Source organism: Sorex araneus, chromosome 1 (genome assembly GCF_027595985.1).
Source record: "Sorex araneus isolate mSorAra2 chromosome 1, mSorAra2.pri, whole genome shotgun sequence".
In the NCBI taxonomy this organism is placed as follows: Eukaryota; Metazoa; Chordata; class Mammalia; order Eulipotyphla; family Soricidae; genus Sorex; species Sorex araneus.
In genome coordinates, this window is record NC_073302.1 from 423,638,621 (window position 1) to 423,665,548 (window position 26,928).

Here is a 26,928-nt window from a genome sequence, read left to right on the forward strand (position 1 = left end):
TTGCCAAGCAGAAGTAGAAATGTGTTTTCCACCAAAGCCTGGCTCCTGCCCTTCTGATCTTCACCACTATATTGTACATTCCTGACTATTCCAGTCAACAACTCTGCCTTTTCTCACAGTCCTCTGCCATTTCCTTGGATACTCTCTTGGTAAATGAACTGAAGTTAACCAGAATGGCGTTTTCACTGTGAAGAAAGTTTTAGGAGAAAAAAAAAACACTAATTCTTGGTGTTAGAGGCAACAGGAATAAAAGGAGGATTCTGGGAAAGTGAGTAACTTGATTTGCTCCTAACAAAAGCAATGATACACCAATATATTTGATTTCAGTGAGGGAGCAAAACATAGAGTGAAATAGGAATATGAAAATGCACAAGGACCACTGTAAAATGTCTATGTTTTTTTTAAAAAATATGGTTATGATTTAGAGAGGAAAATGAAGCTCTAATTGGGAGAGAGTGAAGAAAGCAGAGGAAAAGGTGAGTGTCTTATGAAGGAAGGGAAACTAAGATGAATTTAAAATGCCACACAGGAGACATATGTTACAATTTATGATTGCACATATTAGTATGTGTTACATTTTTTTACATGGAAGTCACACCTAGTGATATTCAGGGCAACTTGGGAGTCATTCCAGACAGTGCTCAGGGGATTTTCCTGTGCTGGGTATCGAACCTGGGTCTCCTGTATGCAAATCACAGACTCATAGTCATTGACTGTCTATTCGGTCCTTTCCTAAAATCTCAATTTGCTAGCGATTTATATTCTTAATTTACCAGGATTTCTTTACTCTCTCATCTGTTATTTGTTATGGCTTATGTGAGTTTAAAAAGTGTGACCAAAAACAACCTCTCTAGGCCTGCCAAAGGTGACAGGTGAATGAAGGAACAGGGGACAAAGGAATGAATGGGGCCACAGGCTGTTTGGGAATCAGTGACCATTTATTTTTTTCTCTCTTACAGTGGCAGTTAGAACTGGAGCGATAGCACAGCAGGTAGGGCATTTACCTTGCATGCAGCTGACCCAGGTTCAATTCCTCCATCCCTCTTGGAGAGCCTGGCATGCTACCGAGAGTATCCTGCCCATACAGCAGAGCCTGGCAAGCTACCCATGGAGTATTCAATATGCCAAAAATAATACGAGAAGTCTCATAATGGAGACATTACTGGTGCCCACTCGAGCAAATAGATGAACAATGGGACAACAGTGCTACAGTGCTACAGTGGTAGTTATGAAGGGTAGGGGCAATGTAGGAGGAGTTGACTATTATCATAACAATAAACATGCCAAGGCCCTCAGGGGAAGTTAGATTTACTCGAGAACAAAATTTCAGCAGTCTTAATTTATTATACTTCCTATGGTGCTTAGCTTCTTCCTTTTCAATGCCAGAGTAGTTTACTACTTGCCCTGCGGTCCATCTTTGCCCCTTGCAAAGGGGGTAATACTCTCCTTATGGGGGTATTAGAAAGTAAGGGCAACTGAGGCTTAAGTCAAGTAAATGTGATTTATGCCATGGAGTAAATATTATTTGGAGTCAATTAACTCCCATGTTACAAAAGCTCTTTGTGTTCCTGGAGCGATCAGATGCCACTGGACTATACTAGCACACGACAAGGGACAAATGGAGATGTTACTGGCACCCCCTTGAGCAAATCAAAGATCAACGGGATGACAAGTGAAACGAGTTACCAAAGTTTAGCATCAACTGTCTTCCTGTGTCTACACAAAAAGGACATTGCTAAACCTGCAAAGGACATAAAAGAAAGATAAAAGCAATATAGGATTAGGAGTATCTGATGGAATTAGTGTGTCTTGGGTGCACTGTGGTGGGAGTTCTGAGGAAGGAGCAAGGACAAACCAATGTTATCCAACAGGTCATTTATAAGTCGTGGCTACTATTAATTGTACTTCGATGAACATGGGTATGCAGATATACCTGCATTAGTGTTCTTATTTTCTGTTGATAGATATTATGGGTGGAATTGCTGGATTATATAGTAGCTCTATTATAAATTTTGGAGAAATCTCCATACTGCTTTCCATAAGGACTTAACAAATTTACATTGCCAAAACTTCACAAAGCTGAAAAAGTTTCAGCTCTTTTGATATAAGCCATACTTACTGAAGCAAAAGCATTTTTAAAATATTTTGAATGCTTTAATGATTCTTTTTAACTTAATGGAGCCCTACTTGGTGAACTCAGGCCCAGGGAAAGGTATATTTGGGGACATGCCAAGTGGTACTAGAGGTGGGTAGGCATTTCTGGGAATAGAAATCAGGTTCTCAAATGTGTATGGCACGTTATCCAACACTTGAGCTGTATCCAAGTTTCAGGGTGGGCATTTTAAAAAAAATTTTTTTTCATTTAGTTTTCATGTGAAATGCTCCAAGCACCAAAAAATTCCCTTCTCTTTTCTAGATAAAAGTACTATACAACATTTTGATGACAGTCAGTCTCAAAAGAGTTGAACTTGAACTAATGTCACTAAGATCAGAGGCTCTTTTGAGAAGACTGTCTTCATGAAATTTTAATGAAGTTTATATGTTTATAAAAACCAATGCAAGTATGTGGGTAACCCTCTAAGAAATTATTTTTATATGGCAGTAAACTTAGAGTCTATCTCAAAATATTTTTAAGTATATTATACTAAAGCAAGCATCAAATTATGAATGTTTCATTTCTTTTTAAGTAGAAGGCTTTTATAGTGTTTTTTTTCCAGAATTATAATTATATGTCACGATTGGGATAAAGTCTTATGGATCCTGACTACACAGTGATAACATTTGCTAACATTTCCTTTTATCAGGGTTGGGAGATAACTCTGAGTTCTTTAGAAAGTCTGGGGTAATTCTCAGAGATTCTCAGCCAACCAGGCTAATAGTTATATGTGAGGGTCTTAAGGATGTTGTTTTTGCTCAGATTCCAGAAGTACCAGGGCCACCCCGACAGAACTGCACCCAGAAATATGCCCAGTTAACACGGTGTCCCAGATCAAACCACTGTACTATCTTCCAGCCCCATCATGAGTCCTTAGCACCTGTTTGACAAATCTCTAAAAGACAAAGCAAAATACTCATCCTTGCGATTTTTATCCAAAATATGCTTATTTCAAAGAAGTTTTTTTAAAGCATTACTTCAGCATCTGGAATAGAGAGGGAATCACAAAGTCAATGATGGTTGGAGGAATCGTTTGGAATGGGAGATGTGTACTGAGAGTAAATAAAGGACAAAACATAATAGCCTCTCAATATCTATATTGCAAACCATAATGCCCAAAAGTAGAGAGAGAATGGGGGAAATTGTCTGTCATAGAAGCAGGGGGAGGGGTGGAAAGGGGGAATTAATACTGGGGACATTGGTGGTGGAGAAGTGGAGAATGTGCAATGGTGGAGGGATGGGTGTTCGATCATTGAATGACTGAAACTCAAACATGAAAGTTTTGTAACTGTATCTCACAATGATTCAATTAAAAAATAAACATAAAAAGCATTACTTCAAAGAATGTTAAGAAGAAGCCAAAACCCATAAAAATTAAGTAAATCTGGAGCCAGAGGTATAGCACAGTAGCAAGGAGCCTGTCTTACAACCATGAAGAGTCAAGTTTGATCCCTGGTACCTCCCCACATGCACTGAGCATGCACTTGGGCTACACTGCCATTTGGGGGTCCCTAGAGCAACCACAAAAAGTGTGTAATTTCTGACAAGTACTATAACCAAGGGCTGGAGCGATAGCACAGCGGGTAGGGCATTTGCCTTGCATGTGGCCAACCCAGGTTCGATTCTCCACCCCTTTTGGAGAGCCCAGCAAGCTACGGAGAGTCTCCTGCCCACATAGCAGAGCCTGGCAAGCTACCCGTGGCATATTCAATATGCCAAAAACAGTAACAATAAGTCTCACCATGGAGACGTTACTGGTGTCCACTTGAGCAAATCAATGAACAACTGGATAATAGTGCATAGATAGTGCACTATAACCAAGTTGTGTAACTTTGGAGTATTATAAAAACAGTAGTACCCTAAAGGAAAGGTGCTTTCCTTTTTAAAATTTTTAAAACAGTGAAAAAAAATTTTTTAAAGAGTAAAAAAAAAGAAAAATATTATTGTGGAAGTTCATTTCACCATTCACAGGAAATTCTCCTCTCCTATTTTGTTCCATATAATTAAGAGATTAGGCTCCCTGTGGGTGAGCAATTAATTCCCCAAAGATTGAAAGTCTTTTTTGAAGACATGCATTGTTACAACTCATCCAACACATGTATAGACACATATTTATGCATCAAGCTTTCTCAAGATATCTATGTCTCAACAGTCCTACAAACTATTTTTTTTTTCTGGCTCCTCTTCTTCTCTATTTTATTTAGAATTTTCCTTCAGTTTGTCTTAATATTTTAAGTATTTCCATGATGTTTTTTCTCTTTCATATGATCTGACATAGGAAGATTAATTTCTTTTTATGTTCAGGATATTATCAGCCCTATTTATTTTCCATAATTATAGTTCATGTTTTCTATTTTTCCTTTATAACCTCAATCTTTCGTTTTATCCTCTTTCCACAAAGATGAAGTAGTACTATCTCTTACTTCCATGAAAGTTTAATCTCTACACTAGCTATTATTTTTATAGTTCTTTGGCTTCCCAAAATATTTTTAATTGAATTTATAAAGAAGATTTAAATGTTTTAGTTGCTTTCATCATTATAATTATTTTCTCATTTTTAATGACAAGTGTGCTTCATTTAGTCATTGAAATATATTTAATTTTTTTTGTAGTAGAACAGACCTCCAAATCAACTGTTGATGAGAAACAGTTATTTTCTCCATGATAATACAAAATGTTCTTTTCTTGTGAGGAAAAGAACTTATCAACTATCCTAAACAAGCCTATGTTCCTTTCTTCCTGTCCTAGCTCTCAATCTCACCTTCATGCTATCACCATCAGTATCTAGATAGCTATTATCCTGATATCGCCGGGCTGCAGTACCCTGAGTAACACCATCAGCTCCGGTTACTCTCAGTAACTTTCATCGTCCATGTCCACTCTGAGGAAATCCTTATCTCTTTTCTCTCTCAAAAGTCTCCTTCCGCCTGCAAACTCAGCCTTTTATGTTAGAGGCCCTGAATGACCCTCCTACTGAAAAAATGAATAAGTTAACACTGTAATGACAAAGAAGAAGCTGTATGGAATGAGAATTATGATACTGTAACGAAAATTAAAAAAAATATGATGGACGCCGAGGAACTGAAACTGACCCCCTAAATTAAACAAGAGAAGGGAGGGAGAAGCATTCCTTTTATGGCCCCAATTAAAGGGGGTAAGGACTCACCAGCCCACTGGATTTCTGGGAGTGTACTGGGACCAACAGATTTATGGGAGCACAGGGCGACTGGCCCCTGAAGGCCGCATGAAATGCGCCACATATACTGACTTTGGCTGTTTTCCCTTTGAGTGCCTGAAGGCCATACCCTGTGGGAAAGATGCGTTCATTAGTTCGTTGTTTTTTTTTTTCCATTTACCTCTGTATGTCCTGTTTTACTAATAAGAATGTAGGTATTACCTTTAGAGGATGAAAAAGAGACCCTCTCAGCAAACTGGGCTCCAGGTCTCTTTCTCTTCTGACTTGGGGTCCTCAGCGCTGAGTTTCTAATAAACTTACTATCCTATTCTGAGCTCTCTCTCTCTCTCTCTCTCTCTCTCTCTCTCTCTCTCTCTCTCTCTCTCTCTATCTATCTGTTCACTAGAGGCTCGCACCAGCAAAACAGATACAAATGAAACACCAAGGTAAAGGTCTGGAGAGAGTAAGTAAGACGGGACGGTGCTTGCCTTGTATGCAACCCACCCTGGTTTGATTCCTAGTATCACATGGTCCCTGAAACACCACCAGGAGTGACCCTTGCCTGGAGCCAGGAGCAGTTCCTGGGCAGTGCTTTGTGCGATCCTGAAACACCCAAACAAGCCAACAAATACTAGACGACCCGATGCAAAATTGAAAAATAGAGTCCTAGTCTGAAGTGAAAACATGAGCACCAGGGACATAATTGACTTTGACAAAAGAGGTTCCTGACAGCTGGTCCCCTGGAAGCTGAGGAAAACCACAGGAGGAAGAGTCTGAATTCAGCTCCGACAGGGTGTGTGAACCTTCTGAATAAAGGTGAATGAGAAATAGATCTGCTCTTTAGAAGAGGAAAACAAAAAGACTTTTCTGTTTAGAACTTGATCCGTCCTCTGAGGATTTATAGCCATTAGCAAACTAACCTGAGGCCCTTGTTGAATTTATCAGCACCTTTGTTGATCGAAGATGTTTTGAATGTGCATTTCAGTTTAATCTTGTCCAGTCTTTTGCTAAAAAGTAGAACTTTCGGGTGTTTTTGCTTGTGGTCGGGCCATATTGCATCAGAACTGTCTCCTGACTGTGCTCAGGAATCACTCCAGGGGGGACTCAGGGGACCATATGCAGTTCCTGGGATTAAACTCGAGTCTGCTGCACGTAAGACGGATGCCTTACCTTTTGTACTAAATTTAAAAGACACATTTTATTTTACTTTATTTTGTTTTGAAGGGTCCATATCTGATGGTGCTCAGGGCTTGCTCCTGGCTCTGTGCTCAGGGATCACTCTTAGAGGGGTTTGGGAGGACCAGATGGGGTCTTTAGGAACAGGGCCCAGATTGACTGTAGATAAGGTATGCACTCTTCCCTCTGTGCTCTTTCCAGCTCCTAAAAGACAAATTTTTTTGGGGGGGGCCTAAAACACAAATTTTCAAGATAAGAATTACTTGCAAAGATATATATTATAGATTTGCATACATGAAGATAATGATGAAATCCTAGGGGAAAGAAATGAGCTGGTTTTGTCCCTTTATGGCATCCTGATCCACAATGGGTCTCTTGTTGGTTTTGTCCCTCCATGTCCCTTGTTACCTCCTGGTCTGTTGCTGATGCCCTGGTCTGTCTGTCTCTGGGGCTCCTCAGCCCGTAGCCTCTCAGCCCTGGTTGTTCCTTATTCTTAGGCAGCCTGAGTATAAGCTACGGCTTTTCTGCTTTGGGCGCAGACGTCTGTGAGGGGTCAAAGAGAAAGTGACCCGACCTGTGTTCCCTTTCCTTATTCCCACCCCTTGGCCACCTCCTTCGTCTGATTGGCTCCCCTGCATATTGGTGTGATTTAAAATAATCTATTGTAACTAGTTACCTGGTTCCCATGCCCAAGCTCCCCAACCACCCCCCAGCCCCTCCCCCCCACACACACGCAGCCGCCCTGGTGACAGGCGATGTGAAGAAAGTACACAAGTGTTTGCTCTCAGGATCTCATGTCTCATCTTCTGGAGATACGTGAGGATCCTCTCTTGCTATATCTCAGCATTTACTTTTGAAATGAGAAGCCTGGATGCAAATTCTTTCTATGGACACCTTTTGCCCTGCATTATACTTTTATTTCATTCCTGCCTTCCTGATATACTAATAGAGGGTCAAGAAGAAACTAAGCCCGCTGTGATTAGAAGAGGGGCCAGAGCGATAGCACAGCGGGTGGGGCGTTTGCCTTGCATGAGGCCGACGCGGGTTCGATTCAGCATCCCACATGGTCCCCTGAACATCACCAGGGCTAATTCCTGACTGCAGAGCCAGGAGTAACTCCTGTGCATCGCCAGGTGTGATGCAAAAAGCAAAAAAAAAAAAAAAAAAGAAGAAGAAGAAGAATCAGAATGCTCTTCAAGTCCTTGTCCTCCCTTAAAGCCTCCTTTGACTTGCTTGTCTCTCTGGTTTTTTCACTGGCCTACTTACACTCTGGAGAAGCCTGTGTTCCCTTTCCAACACATATTTCTCTTTTTCTTTCCCCTCACATCTTTCTAAACAAGTTTCAGTAAAAACTTACTCCACCAAAAAAAAAAAAAAAAAGAAGAAGAAGACGAAGAAGGCGGAGAAAGAGAAGGAGAAGGAGAAAGAGAAGGAAATGGAGAAGGAAAAACAGAATGACCCCACAAAAAAACAATTCCTGAGAATGAAAAATGGGCCCAGGATTCACACTAAGGATATACAGGACATAATTCTCTTTCTCTTTCTCCCTCTCTCTCTCTCTTCCACTCTCTCTCACCCTCTCTCTCTCTCTCTCTCTCTCTCTCTCTAGATAGATAGATAGATAGATAGATAGATAGATAGATAGATAGATATACACTGTCCCCTTGCTCATCAATTTGCTAGAGCGGGCACCAGTAATGTCTCCATTGTGAGACTTGTTGTTACTGTTTTGGCATTTCGAATACGCCTCAGGTAGCTTGCCAGGCTCTGCCCGGCAAGTGAGATATTCTCAGTAGCTTGTCGGGATCTCGGAGAGGGGCGGAGGACTCAAACCTGAGTCAGCCTCGTGTAAGGCGAATGCCCTACCTGCTGCACTATCGCTCCAGCCCGTAGATATATCACTGTCATCCCATTGCTCATCGATTTGTTCGAGCGGGCACCAGTAACGTCTCTCATTGAGAGACTTATTGTTACTGTTTTTGGCATATCCAATACGCACGGGTAGTTTGCAGGCTCTGCTGTGCGGGCTCCATACTCTGAGTAGCTTGATGGGCTCTCCGAGAGGGGCAGAGGAATTGAACACGGGTCGGCCACGTGAAAGGCGAAAGCCCAACCACTGTGCTATCACTCCAGCCTGTAGATATATACATATATATATAAATATCTATATACATTCATATATATATGAGAGATATCCTGCCTTTCTACAGCCCTTTTTCTCTCACATCTTGCATATCTCATACCAATGCACCTTACTAACAAGAGTATACAAAGAGGTTTTCCATCTTTCCCACGTGTACTAATTATGAGTAATTAATCTGCTTCCCTATTCTTCCCTGACATCTCCTTCCCTACCTTTTCTCCTTCCTTTCTCAAAAGAGGTTTCAGCTGAATGCAACCATGTTACTTCCAATATTAATTACCCGAGAATCCTGTAACACCCATTAATAGAAAGATCAACTTTTACATGTCATGATTCCGTTCTAGCTCCAGAGAAGTCTAGACCTGAACCTTTGAGGGTCTTAATCCTCATTGTTTTTTTATATTATCTATTGTAGTCGTTATTGCTTCTAGTGTTCACTGTATACTTTCCTGATTACATCTGTCTCCAAAGGAATGACTTAATCTTTTATTCAATGTTCTTTCCTCGTCTGGATTCAGAGTCACCATTCTTATAAGCCAAAATTGGGACTCCAAACTACATAAGCAGAATGACCATTATCTCTCCTACACACACACACACACACACACACACACACACACACACACACACACACACTGGAACACATTTCCAAGGAGCTGTAATTATTAGTAGCATAGGTAAGGGTTTGGACTAGGACAATAAAAAAAAACTATAGTCCAACAGGCACACATAATGGTGCTTCAGGCGACGCTGAGGTAAAGAAGTAGAGAGGACAGGAGTATGTCTTAGGAAATAAGAGCAATGATTGCCATCATCAGCATCCAGCTGGGAGAACTGTCAAGCTAGAGAAGAGTATCAACTTTTTTTTTTCCTATCTGTAATAAAAATTGGGGCAGTGGTGAACTCTTGCAAATATTTTCCTAAGAAAAGAAATTTCTAATTAAAATCCTTCTGGTACATAGGCCAATATTAATAATAGGCACCCAGGATCCTCATACATTTTATGAAAGTTAAATTCTCATCTCAAGGTTTGTTTGATTCGCACCTGGAATATTTCCTGCCTCAGATCTCCAAAGAGTAATTGTGGTCTTTGTTTCCCTAAGATATTGGAAATTACCAGGAACACACCAAAAGGGCAAATGCTTTGTCTTTTCCTAACATGCTTTAAATGCAAATTTTTCTCTATTGACAGTATCATTCTGCCAAAGTTATATAAACACCTGGAGTCTCTTGAGAGGGCAAGCAGTAGCAAAATCGACTGACTCTTATTCAAGGCATCCAGGAAACTCAAAAAAATTTTTTAGGTTCTTCTTTTCTAGCCAGATGCAGGAATGATTTATTTTTGATAATACTTCCTTTTCTGAGTTGTTTACTTGTTCCTTTTGCAATTTGATTTCTACTAACCTCTATTCCTGCTTATTTCTGGTATTTATTGACTTTCCGTTGACTCCTTGTTCAGTAAAAATTAATGTCTGACTCATGTTTTATTTTTACTTATCTTCCCTTTTTTATAATTCAAAAACATCCATGTGTTTCTAGTTTATTGCTACAGCTACAGCCTCTCTGAGTTTCTGTCTCAACTAACCTTCACCTCCACTCAGCAGAAGTCACCTTCGCTCAAGCCCCATCCAGGGCATTTTCAACCCCTGGCATTTCTCTGCCTCTGAAATATGACATTTTCCACCACATGCACTAGTTCTAACTTTCCAGCTCTCTCACTCTGTTACTATCATTAAACATGAAGTTTTACTTTATAGTGATCTCAGTTCTCTTAAAAACACACCCAAGAATTCCTGTTTGGTATTCTCAGCCAAGTTTAAGTCCTAGTTCCTGATGTCACATTTAAAATGGTGCAATTCTATTACAGTTTTCTCTATTCGTGGTGATGTCTCCCATCCAACTCACTGCAAATGCTCACCTGGATTACTTTGGAATATTCACACCAATCCTTCTGATTCTTGTCTTTCCAAAATTCCTTCCTCTGCCACTCTCTACCCTAGGTAAAGAAAATTTCTTACAAACCTGTCAGTGGTATTTCCTTAACTAAAACCTTGCAATAACTTGTAGGTACTTAGGTACTTAGAGAATAAATTTCAAGTTCTTAACTATTGCTTATAGAGTTTCCATGATGTGACACCTATTTTTATTGCATATATATATATATATATATATGTATAAGTAAGGCCCCAGAAATGTGGGTTAGAAAAAATAATCACTTTGTCTCCAAACAACCATCCCAGGATATGAAGGATTTTGAGATACAAAAACTCATTTGTGAAGATCAAAGACCCCAAAGCATCAGCTGGAAACTCTTGAGAAGAGAGGCTCCTGCAGGAAAAAGGAACTAAGGAACATTCATGACAGATTGAATGAACTATCAGAAGTTCCTACCTCTTCCCTTGACAGCACCCTTGCAACAGACTTTATTTCTTAGAAAGTCCCATATGGGCCAATACAGGGGAAAGCCTATTAAAGTAACTTGATCGAGGCATGCAGTGACATTTCCTTATTTAGCGGTTCACAATGTTGGGAGACTTTTTTATAGTTTTATCATTTCTTTTATTTACTTATTTTTGGCCTTTGGGGTCACACTATACTCAGGGCCTATACTCAGGGGTTACTCTTGGTTCTGCACTCAGGAATTACTTCTGGCAGCGCTCTTGGGACCCTACAGAATGCCGAAGATCAAACCCGGATTGGCCATGTACAAGAAAACACAAGACCTGCTTGTACTTTCGCTTCGGCCCCAAGGGAGATTTATATTCTCTCTTGGGATTCACTGATATCTTCGCTTCGCTGTTTGAGATGTGTAATCCCTCACTATCCTTTAATCGTGTCCCTTTCTCTTTCTTTCCCGTCATATTTCCTGAATAAAGGTATTTCATTCCACTGTTCATTTCCTGCCTGAAATTCTTTTCTGAGAGTATAAATGATGACCAGGAAACCTGCAGTCATATCTCTCAGAAAGCATAGCCTAGTGTCCCGAGTAAGAATTATATATTTTCTTAAGGACTTATATATTCCATCTTTAAGCATTTACAAAGATTATCATGTCTCTCAAATTACATTCATCTCTCATTAAATTGAGAGATGTAAATATAAGGGTACTATGACTTGATGTAAGAGTCTGAAACACATTACCTTCTCAATATTCAGTGAATTAAAAAGAAAATAACCTAACTCAGAAAGTCAGATGTAGAGAAATTGGATTAGGTAACTATAAGCCTAAATCAGAATTTCAAATTTAGAAATTAGAGGATTTCCATAAGATCATATTCCCAGAAATACAGAGACATATCTGTCTGCTTGAAGAGGACTAGGAAAAAAATATTTCCAAAAGGACGGTTTTTATATTACAGTAAGGAAACATTTATAATCCACACATCTAAAAACTTTTAATCCACTTGAAATATGTGCATGCAGTCTCCACGCTCTGCAAATTCACATTAATACAATAACTTATTTTTCTGGTTTTAAGTTAGCATATTTTTTGAAGAGTTCCCTTTTGTGTTTTGCCTCAAAATATAAAGGTGACATCTAGACGCACAAAAAACCAATTTATGCCAAACCCTTTATATCTAACTTCATGATGTACTACATGTCCCACTGGACACTCTCCAACATTTCTGACAGATTCATCATCTTCCCCTCCACCCCGCACCTCAGGCTTTATAGAAATACAGTAAGAGCCGCACACTTGTCTCCTTAAAACCTCAACATCAAACTTCTCCGGCCATAAATGTGTGAGCTGTCAGAGAACATTGATGTTTCCCTGCAAGTCTCCTTCTCCAAGAAAAATGGAAGTGTCAGATTATGATAATTCTCTATCAAATGCCTAGAGTAAACAGACAAATTGAGGGAAGAAAAAAGCTTGCAAGTACGTACGAATAAAAGAGAGAATAGCAAGTTGTTAAATTCTCCAAGAATGTCCTAAGTGCTGACATTTTTATAATGTAGTTCGCGCAGAGCATTAGGTCATATGTAGCTTCTTTTAGCTGGCAAATCTCAGTTCCTGCTGCTCTTACAGTTAAGTGATGTGTCTGTATAATAGATAGAACAGCATGTTATGAGGGCATAAGTTTTTCAGGACCATGCAAAATATGGTAAGGTCTCTCTACATAATTTCGGATGCAGAGCACAATCATCATTGTGTACGTGTGTGGCGGTAGAGGAAAATATAAAACAAAAATTCCTAAATCCTATTCTTCATAGTCTGACACACTGGATCTAATTTCACCCAATATGCTGATATTTTATTAAAATTAACTTTTTTGGGGGGAAGGGAGTTGCAGCCCCCATAAAGGAAACTTTGATGTAGGCAAAAATGCACAGATCTCTTTCTCTTGGCTTAGTTAACTATTCATTCGCATTCTATTTTTAGATAGATGTTTAGCTATACCTCTGAGATAATTTCTTAAAATAATTACTATTTAATGACTATATGCATCAAGTTAAAACAGTCTACTTAGAAATTATATTTTCCACTTGGCCTAAAATACTAGAGCCTGGAAACAGCATGATCATTCCGATACTATTTTCTCTACTTTTGCTGATGTTTATTACAAACTACATATATTATACATCCCATAAACAACCATGTATTTGCACTTAGATATAGTATCTGGGAGCAGAGTGATAATACAGTTGGTAGGACATTTGTTTCACATGTGAATGACCTGCGTTTGATCTCCAGTACCCTATATCATCCCCTGAACCCAGCAAGAGTGATCCCTGAGTGCAGAGTCAGGAGTAAGCCACAAACACCATCCCCCACCCCTCTAAAAAAATGAAACAACAGTATCTTTTTAATTTATCTTCTATTGGAGTGAGGTAACCGTTTAATAAAATATTTTTATTTTAGGGATACAGTTTTACCACACCATGCCCACCACCAAAACACCAATATCCTTCCACCCCATCCCCTTTAGTCTCTTCCACGGGTTTAATTTACCTTTCTCTTGGTGCTCTCAATTCTATGGCCAGAGAGTACTGGTTTAGACTCTACCTATTTCCTTGCTTTGTGTGAGAGTGTGTGTTTTGTGTGTGTGTGTGTGTATGTGTGTGTGTATCTATTTTATTCATTCTGTCTAATTTTTGCACAACACTTTCCAGTTCCATTTTCACTGTTGGAAAATAGCAAAATTTCATCTTGTATTACAGCTAAATCATATTTCATAATGTGCATATGCCACAGCTTCTTTATCCTCCCATTTGTTATCCAGCAGTTGGTTTGATTTCCAGTGGGCTTTTGTAAAAACTGCAACAGTGAACATAGGTGTGCAGATGTTTGGATTAGTGTTGTGTTCTTCGGATGGAAGTGGAATTGGTCGACCATATGTTAATTCTTTTTTTAATTTTTGAATACTATTTTCTTTTTTCATAGACATGCACCAATTTTATTTCCCAGCAAGTGTGAATGAGAGTTCCATTTTATCCACATTCTCACCAAAACTTTTTTACTTTTAGCTATTCTTATATAGGCCATCATTACAGATATGAGGTCATATCAACACTTTTATGTTGATTTTACCGATAATAAGTAATGATAAACATTTTATGTGCTTATTGGCTATCTGCATGTCTTATTCTGATAACTGGTTGTTCTCCCCTTTATTTGACAAAATTGTATTGTGACTTCCTTATATATTTTGGATATTTGTCTTTGTCAGATGTGCTGTATGTGAATATTTTCTTCTGTTAAATAGAATTTCTTTTTGACATGATGATTATTTCATTTCCTGTTTCTGGTTTTGTGTTTAGACTATATACTTCATAAGCCATGTGATGCCAGGGATAGAACCTGGGTCTCCCTCATGCAGAGAATGCACTCAGCCTTTTGAACCCTCTCCCAGCCCTAGTAATATTGGCAATTCCCATTAATATACACACATTTTTGTTTGCTGTTATCCTACTTTCTCATTTTGTTTTTGTTTTCTGTTACCATAGACTCCAGTCTCTGAATACACTGTCAAAGGAAATACTGTGGGCTGCTTTTCACTTGTTTTCTCAACGTGTGTTATGGTTTGAGGTTTGAGGACTAACACACACATCTTTAATTGATACCGACTTGTTTTATGTATGGTATGAGATAGTGGTTCAATTTTATTTTTATTTTGCATGTGGATATTCAGCTTTTCCATCAACTTAAAAACAGACTTTCTTTATTTTATGCTGTCAATCCCTTTGTTGCAAGCTTTACATATACTGTCATCCCACTGGTCATCGATTTGTTCGAGCAGGCACCAGTAACGTCTCTCATTGTGAGACTTATTGTTACTGTTTTTTTCATATCCAATACGCCACGGGTCACTTGCCAGGCTCTGCTGTGGGGGCGAGATATTCTCAGTAGCTTGACAGGCTCTCCGAGAGGGGTGGAGGAATCGAACACTGGTTGGCTAATGCCCTACTGCTGTGAAAGGCTAACACCCTACTGCTGTGCTATAGCTCCAGCCCTTTACATATACATGAGGGTTTATTTATGGAGTATCATTTAATTGAGTTGTGTCTATTTCTAGTCAAATATAACACTATTTTGATTATTATAGCTTTATTATATAGTTTAATATTGGAGCACCTGAGGTATATTTCATTCTTGAGTCATCCCATATCCTTATTTTGAATGCTTTATTTCTTCTCTGTCTCATTCTTTGTCTTTCTCTGTTTCCCTATCTGTCTCTTTCTCTCCGTCTCAATCTCTCTGCACTTCTCTCTCTCCACTTTCCTAACTCATATTTACTAAATAAAACTATTTACTTAAAAGGCATGCATATATATAAACTGATTTATTTAAGAAGTTAAGAGAAAAATATTCTTTTATGTTTAACATTTTGCTGTGCTGTTTTCAATCTCTGCAAAAGAGCTGAGTTCCCCCGCTCACATTTCCCTTCAACCTGAAGAGGACACTTCAGTGTTTCTATTACTGCAATTTCACTGCAGGCATATAGTAGCTTTTATTCATTTTTTTTATTTTTTATTTTATTTTTTATTCATTTTTAATCAGTTTGAATTGACACATAATAGTTCACAATAGCAACAATATTCTTGTTTTATACATTCAATGCGGCTACACCATAATCATTGTTTTATTTTATTCTTTTAAAAAATATGATTTCTAGTATAAAATTCTGAATCTGAATTTTCTTTTAGAACTGGAAGGATTTTGCGCCGTTGACTTCTGTTGTTCACTGCTTTCTTTTCACTTGCAAAGTCAAATACTATTTCCCTGTGTATTCCACTAAAAACTAACAGAAACATATACGTATTCACATTGGGATGTGGTCAAGACTTCTTTTTCTCACTCTTGAAATTTTCACGGTGTGGGCACACCTGGTGGTGCTCAGGGTTTATTCCTGGCTCTGCACTCAGGAATCACTTCTGGTAGGGCTTGGGGGACCATCTGGGAAACATGCAAGGCAAGGCTCTACCCACTGTGCTATCACTTAAGCCTCATGATCTCTTCATTCTTTTCCTCACGTGATTATGATGTATATATTTGAGTTGCCTGTGTATTAATTCTACTAGGGATTCTCTGTGACTCTTTAAAAGTTAAGATCATGGTTTTCTTTACACATTTTTTAAAGATCCTCAAGCATCTTTTTATTAAGAAATATAGATTTGAAATATTTATGGTTAAATCTATCAATATTGAACAAGTATGTAAATAAATAGTAATTCTATAAGTGAGAAGACATCTCAATCTTATTAATTTTGCTGACATCTTCCCAACCACATCTGATCTTCAAAATCTTCTTCCTGAAGTACAGCAGGAACAGTATGGCTTTACCCATCAAGACGACAATTGGGAGGAAAACAGCTATCATAAAAGTTGGAGGTGTGCACCATATAAATTGACTTATATCTATCCACTTATCCCAGGCAAAAATCAATGCATGCATTGTGCCAAGGGTAAGGGCAACAATTCTCAGATTGCTCTGAATATAGTCAAATTCTCTCCATGTCAAAGAGTCACTAACAGATGGAATAGATGTCACAGCCAAAAGAGCCAGTAATGCAAGTGTAATAATCCCCACAGATACATACATTTTCATTCTCCAAACATCATCCTCAATCCAGGCATCTTCTCTATTTTGTTGGATCTGTTTATATGCCCAGTTTAGCAGTATGTATCTGTAGGATCGCCTCATTGGATAGGTCAAACTATAAATTGCATGCAGTACAGCAAAACAAAAACAAAAAAAACAAAAAAAAAACTGAGAAGCCCAAATTGCTTTCTTGTTAACATCCACTTATCCAACCAATTTGGAAATCTCTTATACTTGGTTCCATTACGAAGTTGTACAAGTGCCTCTATTACACCTGGCAAATAAACCAGTGCCAAGAGGGTGATGGAAACCATTGGCAAAATTTTGTTGATGACCAAGATTGGAATTCTATATAAGTATTGTTTGTGGAATTTCATGTAAGGGTAAATGACCTCTCTCATTACTGTATAAGCAAATGTCAGAAAGCCTACAACAGCAGCAATTCTTAGTGGTAAGGACCACATTGGAAAGGGCTCTTGTTCTTGTTGAAGTTCTGGAGGGCAATCATATTCATCAAAACGGGTTGTTTGTTGCAAGTCCAAAACCACAGGTCTTTTCAGCATGCTTGAGTCTCCTGAATCTTTATTCAAAGACTCATCATCTTCTAGACTTCTGGGCTTCATTTCCCAATGTTCTTGGTTTGTGATGTTTTGCTTGCTCTCTATGGATTCTATATATTAGGTATGGATTCAGCCACCGGTTCCTCGGACCGACCGGCCACACACTCGGCTCGCAACAGCTGCCCGACACTCTTTTTTTACACATTTTAAAAATTCTAGGCAGTAATACTTTTAATACATATTCTTTTATATTTTCTTTCCTTAGTAACTTGGATTCACGGTACAAATATGTGTATGAGTCAAGTTCATATTATCTTAAATATCTCTAAATTTCTGTTTGTTGTTTTTAATATTTTTTCTGTGTTCTTCCAATTGCTTAATTTTTGTCTGTGTCTTCAAATTGAACTAGTTCTTTTGCAATCTCCAATTCACTTCTAGGCCCATTCATTGCTGACATTTTAGTTTTATACATTTTAATTTTCATGTCTAGAATTTGTATTATGTGCAGTTTGTATTTCTCTGAAATTCTCTATGTAATTATTGGATATAACTATTTTGTTTTCCCGTACTTTGATATATTTGCAATAATTTTAAAGATGTATGATAATTTACTATTGACTCTATCTTTGAGTTTGTTGTCCTGTTAATATTGTTTTCATTCTTCTTTATCCTGTTTCATAATTTTATTTTGCACATTTAATGATGTTTATTATATTCTAGTCATTGTGGATGACATATTGAGGAGATTATTCTATATTGTTTTCTGAGTACTATTGATTTTTTTTCCCCTAGCATTCAGTTACATTATCAGCTGCTCACCTTGAACTTGTGAAGATGTGTTTTCAGAGATTTTTAAGCAGGCCTAATTTTAGATTTTTCATTTCCCAGGGAAAATATTATATAAAAAGTCTTGGAATATAGTTTTTAGTTTGAAAGTATGATGTTTTAATGGAAAAGAAGAGATTTATCAAGTCCTGGTTATTCTCAATGACTCACATACCAAATGTTTGCCTTTAGTGTATAGTCAGTAACTACATTCTCTATTGAGCCTTTTCAACTCCCAAATGTTGCTTCCTCTAAAAGTCTTAGATTCATTGGGGTGTGAGGGGGCGGGGTGGAGCTATACTGGTATTCTTGGTGGTGGAATATGAGCACTGGTGAAGGGATGGGTATTCGAGCATTGTATAACTGAGATTTAAACCTGAAAACTTTGTAACTTTCCACATGGTGACTCAATAAAAAATTTAAAAAAAAATAAAAGTCTTAGATTCACACTTATACGGTACAGTCACCATAGATTTGAGGAAAGTTTATACTTCTGTTCTGATGTTCCTTCCTCAGTGTCTCATTACTTAATGGAGGACAATTCTTTTTTACTTCAGCAGCTGTGGAGCTGCCACATTCAGTCCTTGACAAATCAAACCAAAATCGTTGCAGTTTCATACTTACTGTCTTGATATGCTAAAGTACACAAAGAAGGGTAGAAAAGGACAAAGGCAGTTACTTATGGTTACTTATGTCAACGGTCAATTTTCAGGAGCCAAGGAGATGACCTAGAGGGCTGCAGCAGCACACGAGAGTCCCAGGTTTTATCCTCACATATTCCACCATGTGATCCCTCCCCGACAATGGTTAAATCCCATTTGGGGTTAATCCCATTTTGGGTTACTTCCCAGAGACTTCACTTTTTTCCTTTCTCCATCTCCACCTCCTTCTCCTTCTTCTCCTCCCTTCTCCTCCCTTCTCCTCCCTTCTCCTCTTCCTCCTTCTTCTTTCTTCTTTTTTTTTTTTGGCTCTCATCCAGCAGTGCTTAATGCTGGCTGACTCCTGGCTCTGTGCTCAGGGATCATTACTCCTGGCAGGTCATGGGGGACCATATGAATTGCAGAGGATTGAAATCTGGTGGGCCTCATGCAAGGAAAATACCCTGCCTGCTCAACCATTGTTCTAGCCCCTCACTTTGTATTTTTAAGATTTAGCTATTTGGAGCAACAGCACAGTGGGTAGGATGTTTGCCTTGCATGCAGCCGGCCCGTTTGATTCCTCCATCCTTCTCAGAGAGCCCGGCAAGCTACCAAGAGTATCTCGCCCCCACAGCAGAGCCTGACAAGCTACCCGTGGCATATTCAATATGCCAAAAACAGTAACAAGTCTCACAATGAAGAAGTTACTGATGCCCACTCAAGCAAATCGATGAGCAATGGGATGACAATGATACAGCGATACAGCAATTTGCAACCAAGATGATGATTCATGAAACTTAGTGTGTCAATCACTCCAGGATATATGCAATAAAATTATGCTGTGCACCTCAAACATATAATATCATAAAGTATATCTAAATATATAAGAAAAAATTGCTGTGTAAAGCTGGAGGTGAAAAATATTGATTAAATATAACCCACTCCAAACCATTGTCCATACCAAAATACTTGTATACTTGGTCAGATGGATCTTTTAAATAAAGTTCCACTTTTTAAATTCTATAAACAAATATTAATTTGTTGAACATATCTTACATTCTGGATGATCTTCATGATTCTGACAAAATCACAAAATGATAAACAAAAGAGATGTATTACCACTTAAGAGAGTTGAAATTCTAATTAATTAGAGAGGTAGAAATATATATATACACATATATATACATACATATATATTTATATGTAACATTGTAGCACTGTCATCCCATTGTTCATCAATTTGCTTGAGCAGGCACCAGTAATGTCTCCATTGTGAGACTCGTTGTAACTGTTTTTGGCATATCAAATATGCCACAGGTAGCTTGTCAGGCTCTCTGAGAGAAACGGAGGAATCAAACCTGGGTCGGCCATGCGCAAGGCAAACGCCCTATCCACTGTGCTATCGCTCCAATCCACATATTTTTGCATTATACATATATATGTATATGTACATATATGTGTATATATTATATATGTATATATAATGCATAAATATGTAAATTTTATATACACACACAAAATAACATTTTTTTTCTTTTTGGGTCACACCTGGCAATGCACAGGGGTTAATTCTGGCTCATGCACTCAGGAATTACTCCTGGCGGTGCTCAGGGGACCATATGGGATGCTGGGAATCGAACTTGGGTTGGCCGCATGCAAGGCAAATGCCCTACCCGCTGTGATATCGTTCCAGCCCCCACACAAAATAACATTTTGGGGGATGCAATGACACCAGGAGCCAACCTGTACCTGTGGGGTGAGTGCCTCAGCAGCCTGATGGTATTTTCAGGTTTCCTGATATCCCCAAATTGCTGCTGTGCCTCTGGCCAGACCCCAACAACTCAGGACTAAGTTTCCCAAGAAAATAAATGACTAAGAGTTAGGTATATGGGAGCCACACTCACAAACAACTTCTGGTTCAGTTATACAAGCTCACTTATCAGCCTTGCTTTAGAGACACATAAATAAATTTCAAAAGAGATAAAAAAAAATAAATTTTAAAAAAAACACCTTAGTTTATCTCAGACCTGCTCAACGCTGAAGAGACAGGGGCAAATTGGAGTGGGGGAGAGTCATCTTGGTGCCCACCCAAGCAGAGCCACCAGTAGCCACTTGCTTCTACAAACCAAAATTCCCCCATGTCCCCAGCTGGGCTCCACTGTCTCAGGATGGACCTACTGAGATAATCTGCTGAAAATTTGGATAGGCGAGTTTTATGTCTGAAATCTCCAGGCTTTCTCGGGGTTAGGATGGGTTACCTCCCTCCACTTCCTTATACTCCTGGAAACACTGGTAGTCACTGTCAAACACCAACTCTAGTGCCGCCATATAAGCTCTTATACTGGCCTTGCTTCAGAGACCCATAAATAAATCTCAAAAGATAGCAAAACTCTCAGGTAATCTCGGACCTGCTCAAGTCTGAATAGACAGGGGTAGATCGGAGGGGGTGGCAGGACAGCCTAGTGCCCACCCAAGCAGAGCCCTGGGCAGCCACTTGCAGCCACAATCCAAAATCACTGCAATGCTGCCAGCAGGACTTCACCATCTAAGAACGGACCTTATGCTGAAAATTCAGGTATGCGGGCTTTATGACTGAAATCTCCAGGCTCTCTCAGAGGAGGGAAATGGTTGGATGGGCTACCTCCCCCCACCTCCCTGTACTTCTGCAAGCCTCAGAAGTCATGTCCACACCCCACAGCTGTGTCCCATTTAAAAAAAAAAACTACCAGGGTGATTCAATACAATTTTAAAAATTAAAAAAATAAATAAAATTATTTTGAAAAAAAAACCCTACTCCATTCTTACCATCTTAATAAAAATACTGAATGCCCTGAACAAAAATGATGACCTCTAAGTACCTGTATTGCAAACCATAATGAACAAAAGGAGAGAGAGAGAAAGAAGAAAAGTGCCTACCATAGAGGTAGGCCAGTGGAGGTGTGTTGGGGGATGGTAGATATGGACATTGGTGGTGGGAAATATATACAGGGAAGGATGGGTGTTGGATCATTGTATGACTGAAACCCAATCATGAACAGCTTTGTAATGGTCTGTCTCATGGATATTCAATAAAACATTGAATAAAAAAAAACATAATGCAGAGTTCATTCTAGCTTCAGTCAGCTTAATCAGTGGCACAATAAATAGCAGTAGTGCTACATTGAAAAAATGTTCTCTGATAATAATTAAAGTGCTAAATTCTTTGATAAAACTAGAATAAAAGGTAACCCCATTCTCTTGAATTTTATGTTTTGAAGAAAGCAATCATAAATATCTTTGTAATAAAATAAAAAGATAAAATGTATAAGATATTTAAATAATTAAAATCTTTCTATAGTCTACTATTAAAATTGATTTATTCTGAGGATGCATTATATAAAGTATTGTTCTGAGGTTGCATTATGAGATATATAAAGTATATATAGCAGTATCTTTGAAACATAGTAAAGTCAATAATAAAATTTCTTTTTATTTTAAAGTTGTGTTTGCAAAGAAACAATAGAAACTCTCATCTGAACTCACCTCTTAATTACCTATTTTTTTAGAGTACTCATACCCTGTGGTTATGGTTTGTTTACATGTTCTCCAGCCTGCTCTCATGCTGTTACTCTACTGACTTCATTTCCCCCCTTCTTCAAGACTTAACACCCTGAAATTTTTTTTCTGACTTCCAAGCCCATGGAGGTACTTTAGGTGTATGTGTGTTTGTATGTGTGTATATATATATATATACATATATATATATATATATACATATATATACATATATATAGCACATTCATTACACACGCTGACTCTACTTTAAAACAGTCTAGTATTAGATACAACCCCTATCAATCACATAATTTTGCAAACTCACTTTTATAGAGTGCTTTGAAGGCAGAGCCACTGAGTCTCACTATCCTTTTCATTTGCATTTCCCTGATTAATAAAACAAAACAAAAACAACAAGCCTGTTGCTGTTGGCCTGTTGCTGTAGTTTTCTTGGGAAGTATCTAATTAGCTCTTCTCAGCAATTTATCTATTCATTTATTTATCTTCTTTGGGGGCCCACACCCGATGGTGCTCAGGCCTTACTGCTGTTTCTGCACTCAGGGATCACTCCTAGTGGGCTGAGGGACCATATGGAGTGCTAGAGAAGCCGAGTCGATCGTAAGAGTTGCCTGGGAAGTCCAGTGGACCATGTGCAAGACAAATACTCTACTTGTCCTGTTGCTCTGCATCACTCCCATTTCCAGCCTTCCAATCCCACCCCCATCTCACTATTCCATTAAAAACTATCTGTCTTGGGCTTCTTTGGGGAAGCACGCCAGCAGAGGTCAGGCTTATTTCTGATTGAGCTCAGGAGTCACTTTGGAGTGATCTTAGGGACCACATGTATTGCTTTGGATGGAACTGGAATTGGCTGCAGGCAAGGAAGGCAAGGTCTGCTAAAATAAATTTGGGGTAGGGTAGGGGTTACCTCTGGCAGTGCTCAGAACTTCTGATTCTGTTCAGGGGTTACAACTGGAGGTGGTTAGGGAGCTATAGGTGATGTCTGAGATTAATCCTAGGCTAGCCATGAGAAAAACATGGTTCTTAACACCTGTACTATCTCTTCACCCCACCCCCTTTTCTACTTTTTGAGAGATTTGTTGTTGACTTGTGGAAACTAGTCTACATTTAAAAACAGACTGATCTTACAGAATATGGACTATGTCTTTAAAGAAGAGTGGGCAAAACACATGATGGAAATGCATTTTGAATAACTTTCCAGCTACTACTACATGACTTAAATGCACATAAAATCTCAAGTCATGAGGAGTTCGAAGTCACAAAATTTTGTGATGTAACTGACATTTTTGAGGTACTTGCTCTAGCAATACACTTACCATTTCCTGTGTTCATTTTCATTAAATAAATAAACCCATTAGGGTCACATGGGGATCCATACATATACTCTGCATGCTAAGTGTTATTTCTAATAAAGCATCACTTTCTTTATGACTCTTGTGAAGATTCAATTAATCAACACATATGAAACTCTTAGCACTGTGTCTGACATATCATAAGGACACAGTAGCAGATAATGGAAAAAATCCAGAGATGAGATCTTCATTAGGAGTGAATTTTTTTTGCAATTTTGCTTTTCATACAAAATAGTAAGGTTCAGAGAGGGAGAGCTTGTCAAACTTCTCTAAAATGTTATAGGAGAATTAGGCTTTTCTTCTTTAAAAAAAATATTGCTCTTAAATCCTCTTCCGTGTAAAGTTCTCTGTACTCACACTTCCTGGTCAATTATAAAGTGATGCTTTATTTATGGTATCACGTCTGCATTCCAGGCTGGATGAAGTAGGATGGAAGAAAAGCGTACAAGTTAGAATTAGGTTCTGCTGAAATTGATCTCTTCTTATCAGTAAAGCAAACATTTTAGACAAGGTCACTGGGTCTGAAACAGAGATATACTGTAAGGTTATTACCTGGTGAAATGTGGCTGGAGAGAATAGACAGTGGCAGGTATTAGGAAAACCAAAACATACTGTTTTCCATTCATAGTAACAATTAAAATTAAAAATTGACACATGGTAGTGACTTTATGCTTCATATTCATATTGAAACTACAAATCTTTTACGGTCAGAAAGCTAGTAGCACTTAGCACTCACCGTAGCACTGTTGTCCCGTTGTTCATTGATTTGCTGAGCGGGCACCAGTGGTGTCTCCATTGTGAGACTTGTTGTTACTGTTTTTGGCATATCGCATACGCCACGGGTAGCTTGCCAGGCTCTGCCGTGGGGGCGAGATACTCTCGGTAGCTTGCCAGGCTCTCCAATAGAGACGGAGAAATTGAACCCAGGTCGGCTGCGTGCAAGGCAAATGCCCTACCTGCTGTGCTCCAGTCCTGCAGTTAAAAATAAATGTCTACCCTACGCATCTGTTATCACCTAAGGGCCCCAAATGTCAAAACAGGTTGGCCAAGAATTGTCAGGAAGAGCCCTTAGACCTTCTGAGAGCTATTTGTGAGCTTCCACAAATAAATAAATAAGATCAATATTTACACATTTTATATTCCTCTATAATAATTAACCATGGGATATATTTATAAACATAGATAGATACAGACAGAGATCCCTACATAAAAGGAAAATAAAGAAAATTATTTAGTAGTATGCTGACATTTCAAATGCATTAGGCATCTAAACACATTAATATGTTTCAGACTCTTCTGGTGGTAAAATATAAGGACTTTTTTTTGGTATTTGCGTGATAATACAATTATGGAGACTATTCTTTAGTACCACAAGTGAATATCTTTCTTTTAGAGTAAATCTTGTAAAACAAGGTAAAATTTATACGTATTCTCCACTGGTTTCTTTATTAACATTTCCCTCTGTCCCCAGTACCCACTTCAAGGACAACGGCCTGGGGAATTTCACAGCTAAACACTGAGTAAGTGTTGGAAAAAATTATACAATGCGGTTTCTCACACCGAATTTTAATGACTCCTTTTAAGCAAATAATCTCTCCTTTCTAAGGAAAGGTCACAGGAGAATTGCATACTGATGATAACTAGACCTACAAAATAAATATATTAAGGGGTGTAGATACCTGTCTGCAATTACTGTACATGGTGGAAATATAAACAGAGTAATTATTTGATTAGATATTAAGTAATGCTGGGTTGGCAATTGTTCTGCAACATATTAATATATCAAATCAAGACATTGTGCACATTAACCTTACAGAATGTTTAATATATATCACACAATATGTAATATATCAGTGAAATCATCAAAAAGTTGTATTTAACTTTATTCGGGGATGGGGGAAGGCTGATACAAAGGTGCTCAGGTGATACCTCTGGCTCAGCACTAAGAAGTGATTCCTGGTGATGCTCTGGAGACCCTGTGTGGTAGCAGGGATTCTAACTAAGGATATACCTGCAGGGACGTGCAAGGCAAGTGCCTTATATATATTTTTTAATTTTTAAAATTTTATTGAATCACCATGAGATAGTTACAAGCTTTCATGTTTGGGTTACAATCTCACAATGATCAAACACCCACCCCTCCACCAGTGCACATTCCCCACCACCAATATCCCAGGTATACCTCCCCTTTCCCACCCTCCCCCTGCCTCCATTCCCCATACTCTCTCTCTACTTTGGGGCATTATGGCTTGCAACACAGACACTGACAGGTCATCATGTTTGGTCCATTATCTACTTTCGGCATGCATCTCCCATCCCAACTGGTTCCTCCAGCCATCATTTCCTTAGTGATTCCTACTCTATTCCATCTGCCTTCCCCCTCCACTCATGAAGCAGTCTTCCAGCTATGGGGCAATCCTCCTGGCCCTTGTATCTACTGTCCTTGGGTGTCAGCCTCATGTGATGCTACGCTACACTCCACAGATGAGTGCAGTCCTTCTATGTCTGTCCCTCTCCTTCTGACTCATTTCACTTAGCATGATACTCTCCATGTTTACCCATTTATAAGCAAATTTCATGACTTCATCTCTTCTTACAGCTGCATAGTATTCCATTGTGTAGATGTACCAAAGTTTCTTTAACCAGTCATCTGTTGTAGGGCAATTGGGTTGTTTCCATATTTTGGCTATTGTGAACAGTGCTGCAATGAATATATAGGTACAGATGTGACTTATCTCTTAAACTAGCTCTCCAACCCTCATAAAGTTGTGTTTTAAAAAGGATTTAAGAATCAGACATTTTCCCCCTCTAGAGAAGCCCATATTCTTGAACATGAACATGTCTCCTGCCCGCCCCTGTTCTCTCTCTCCGCACCCCCTTCAATGTCTTTCCAAAAAAAATTATTTTACTTTACTTAAAAAAAATTTAGCAACGAAAATACAACTAGCAAACTAAATTAGACTCTGTTTCTGCTTTTTGCTTTCTTGTTTGTTTTGATTTTCTCACACTGGGCTGTGCTCAGAGCATACTTCTGGCTCTGTGCTCAGGGATCACTCCTGGTGGGCAGGGACCATAGGGAGAGCCAGGATTGAATAAGGGTTGGTCAGGTGCTAAGCAAGTGCCCTACCCACAGTCCTATTGCTCTGGCTCTGTTCCTGTTGATCTGAAATGAAGTGTAAAACAAACCAACATTTTTGCTGTTGATTCTATTAAATTAGAAGAATAAAATCTGTATGAAGGAGAATAATCACTGCTATTTTCATTTAAGTTGAAGAGGAAATTTAGACCTTTATTTGGGATTTTGTAA

General features: G+C 38.6%; 1 protein-coding gene across 1 annotated transcript; it reads right to left on the reverse strand.

Annotated features, from left to right (window-relative positions):
- Positions 1–16,322: 16,322 nt before the first annotated feature.
- On the reverse strand, positions 16,323–21,042 carry LOC101539510 (metalloreductase STEAP1-like). Its single transcript, XM_055129213.1, is given in 3 exon segments — positions 16,323–16,832; positions 16,835–17,361; positions 20,973–21,042. Coding segments are annotated over 3 exon segments (1,107 nt in total).
- Between the last annotated feature and the right edge of the window lie 5,886 nt (positions 21,043–26,928).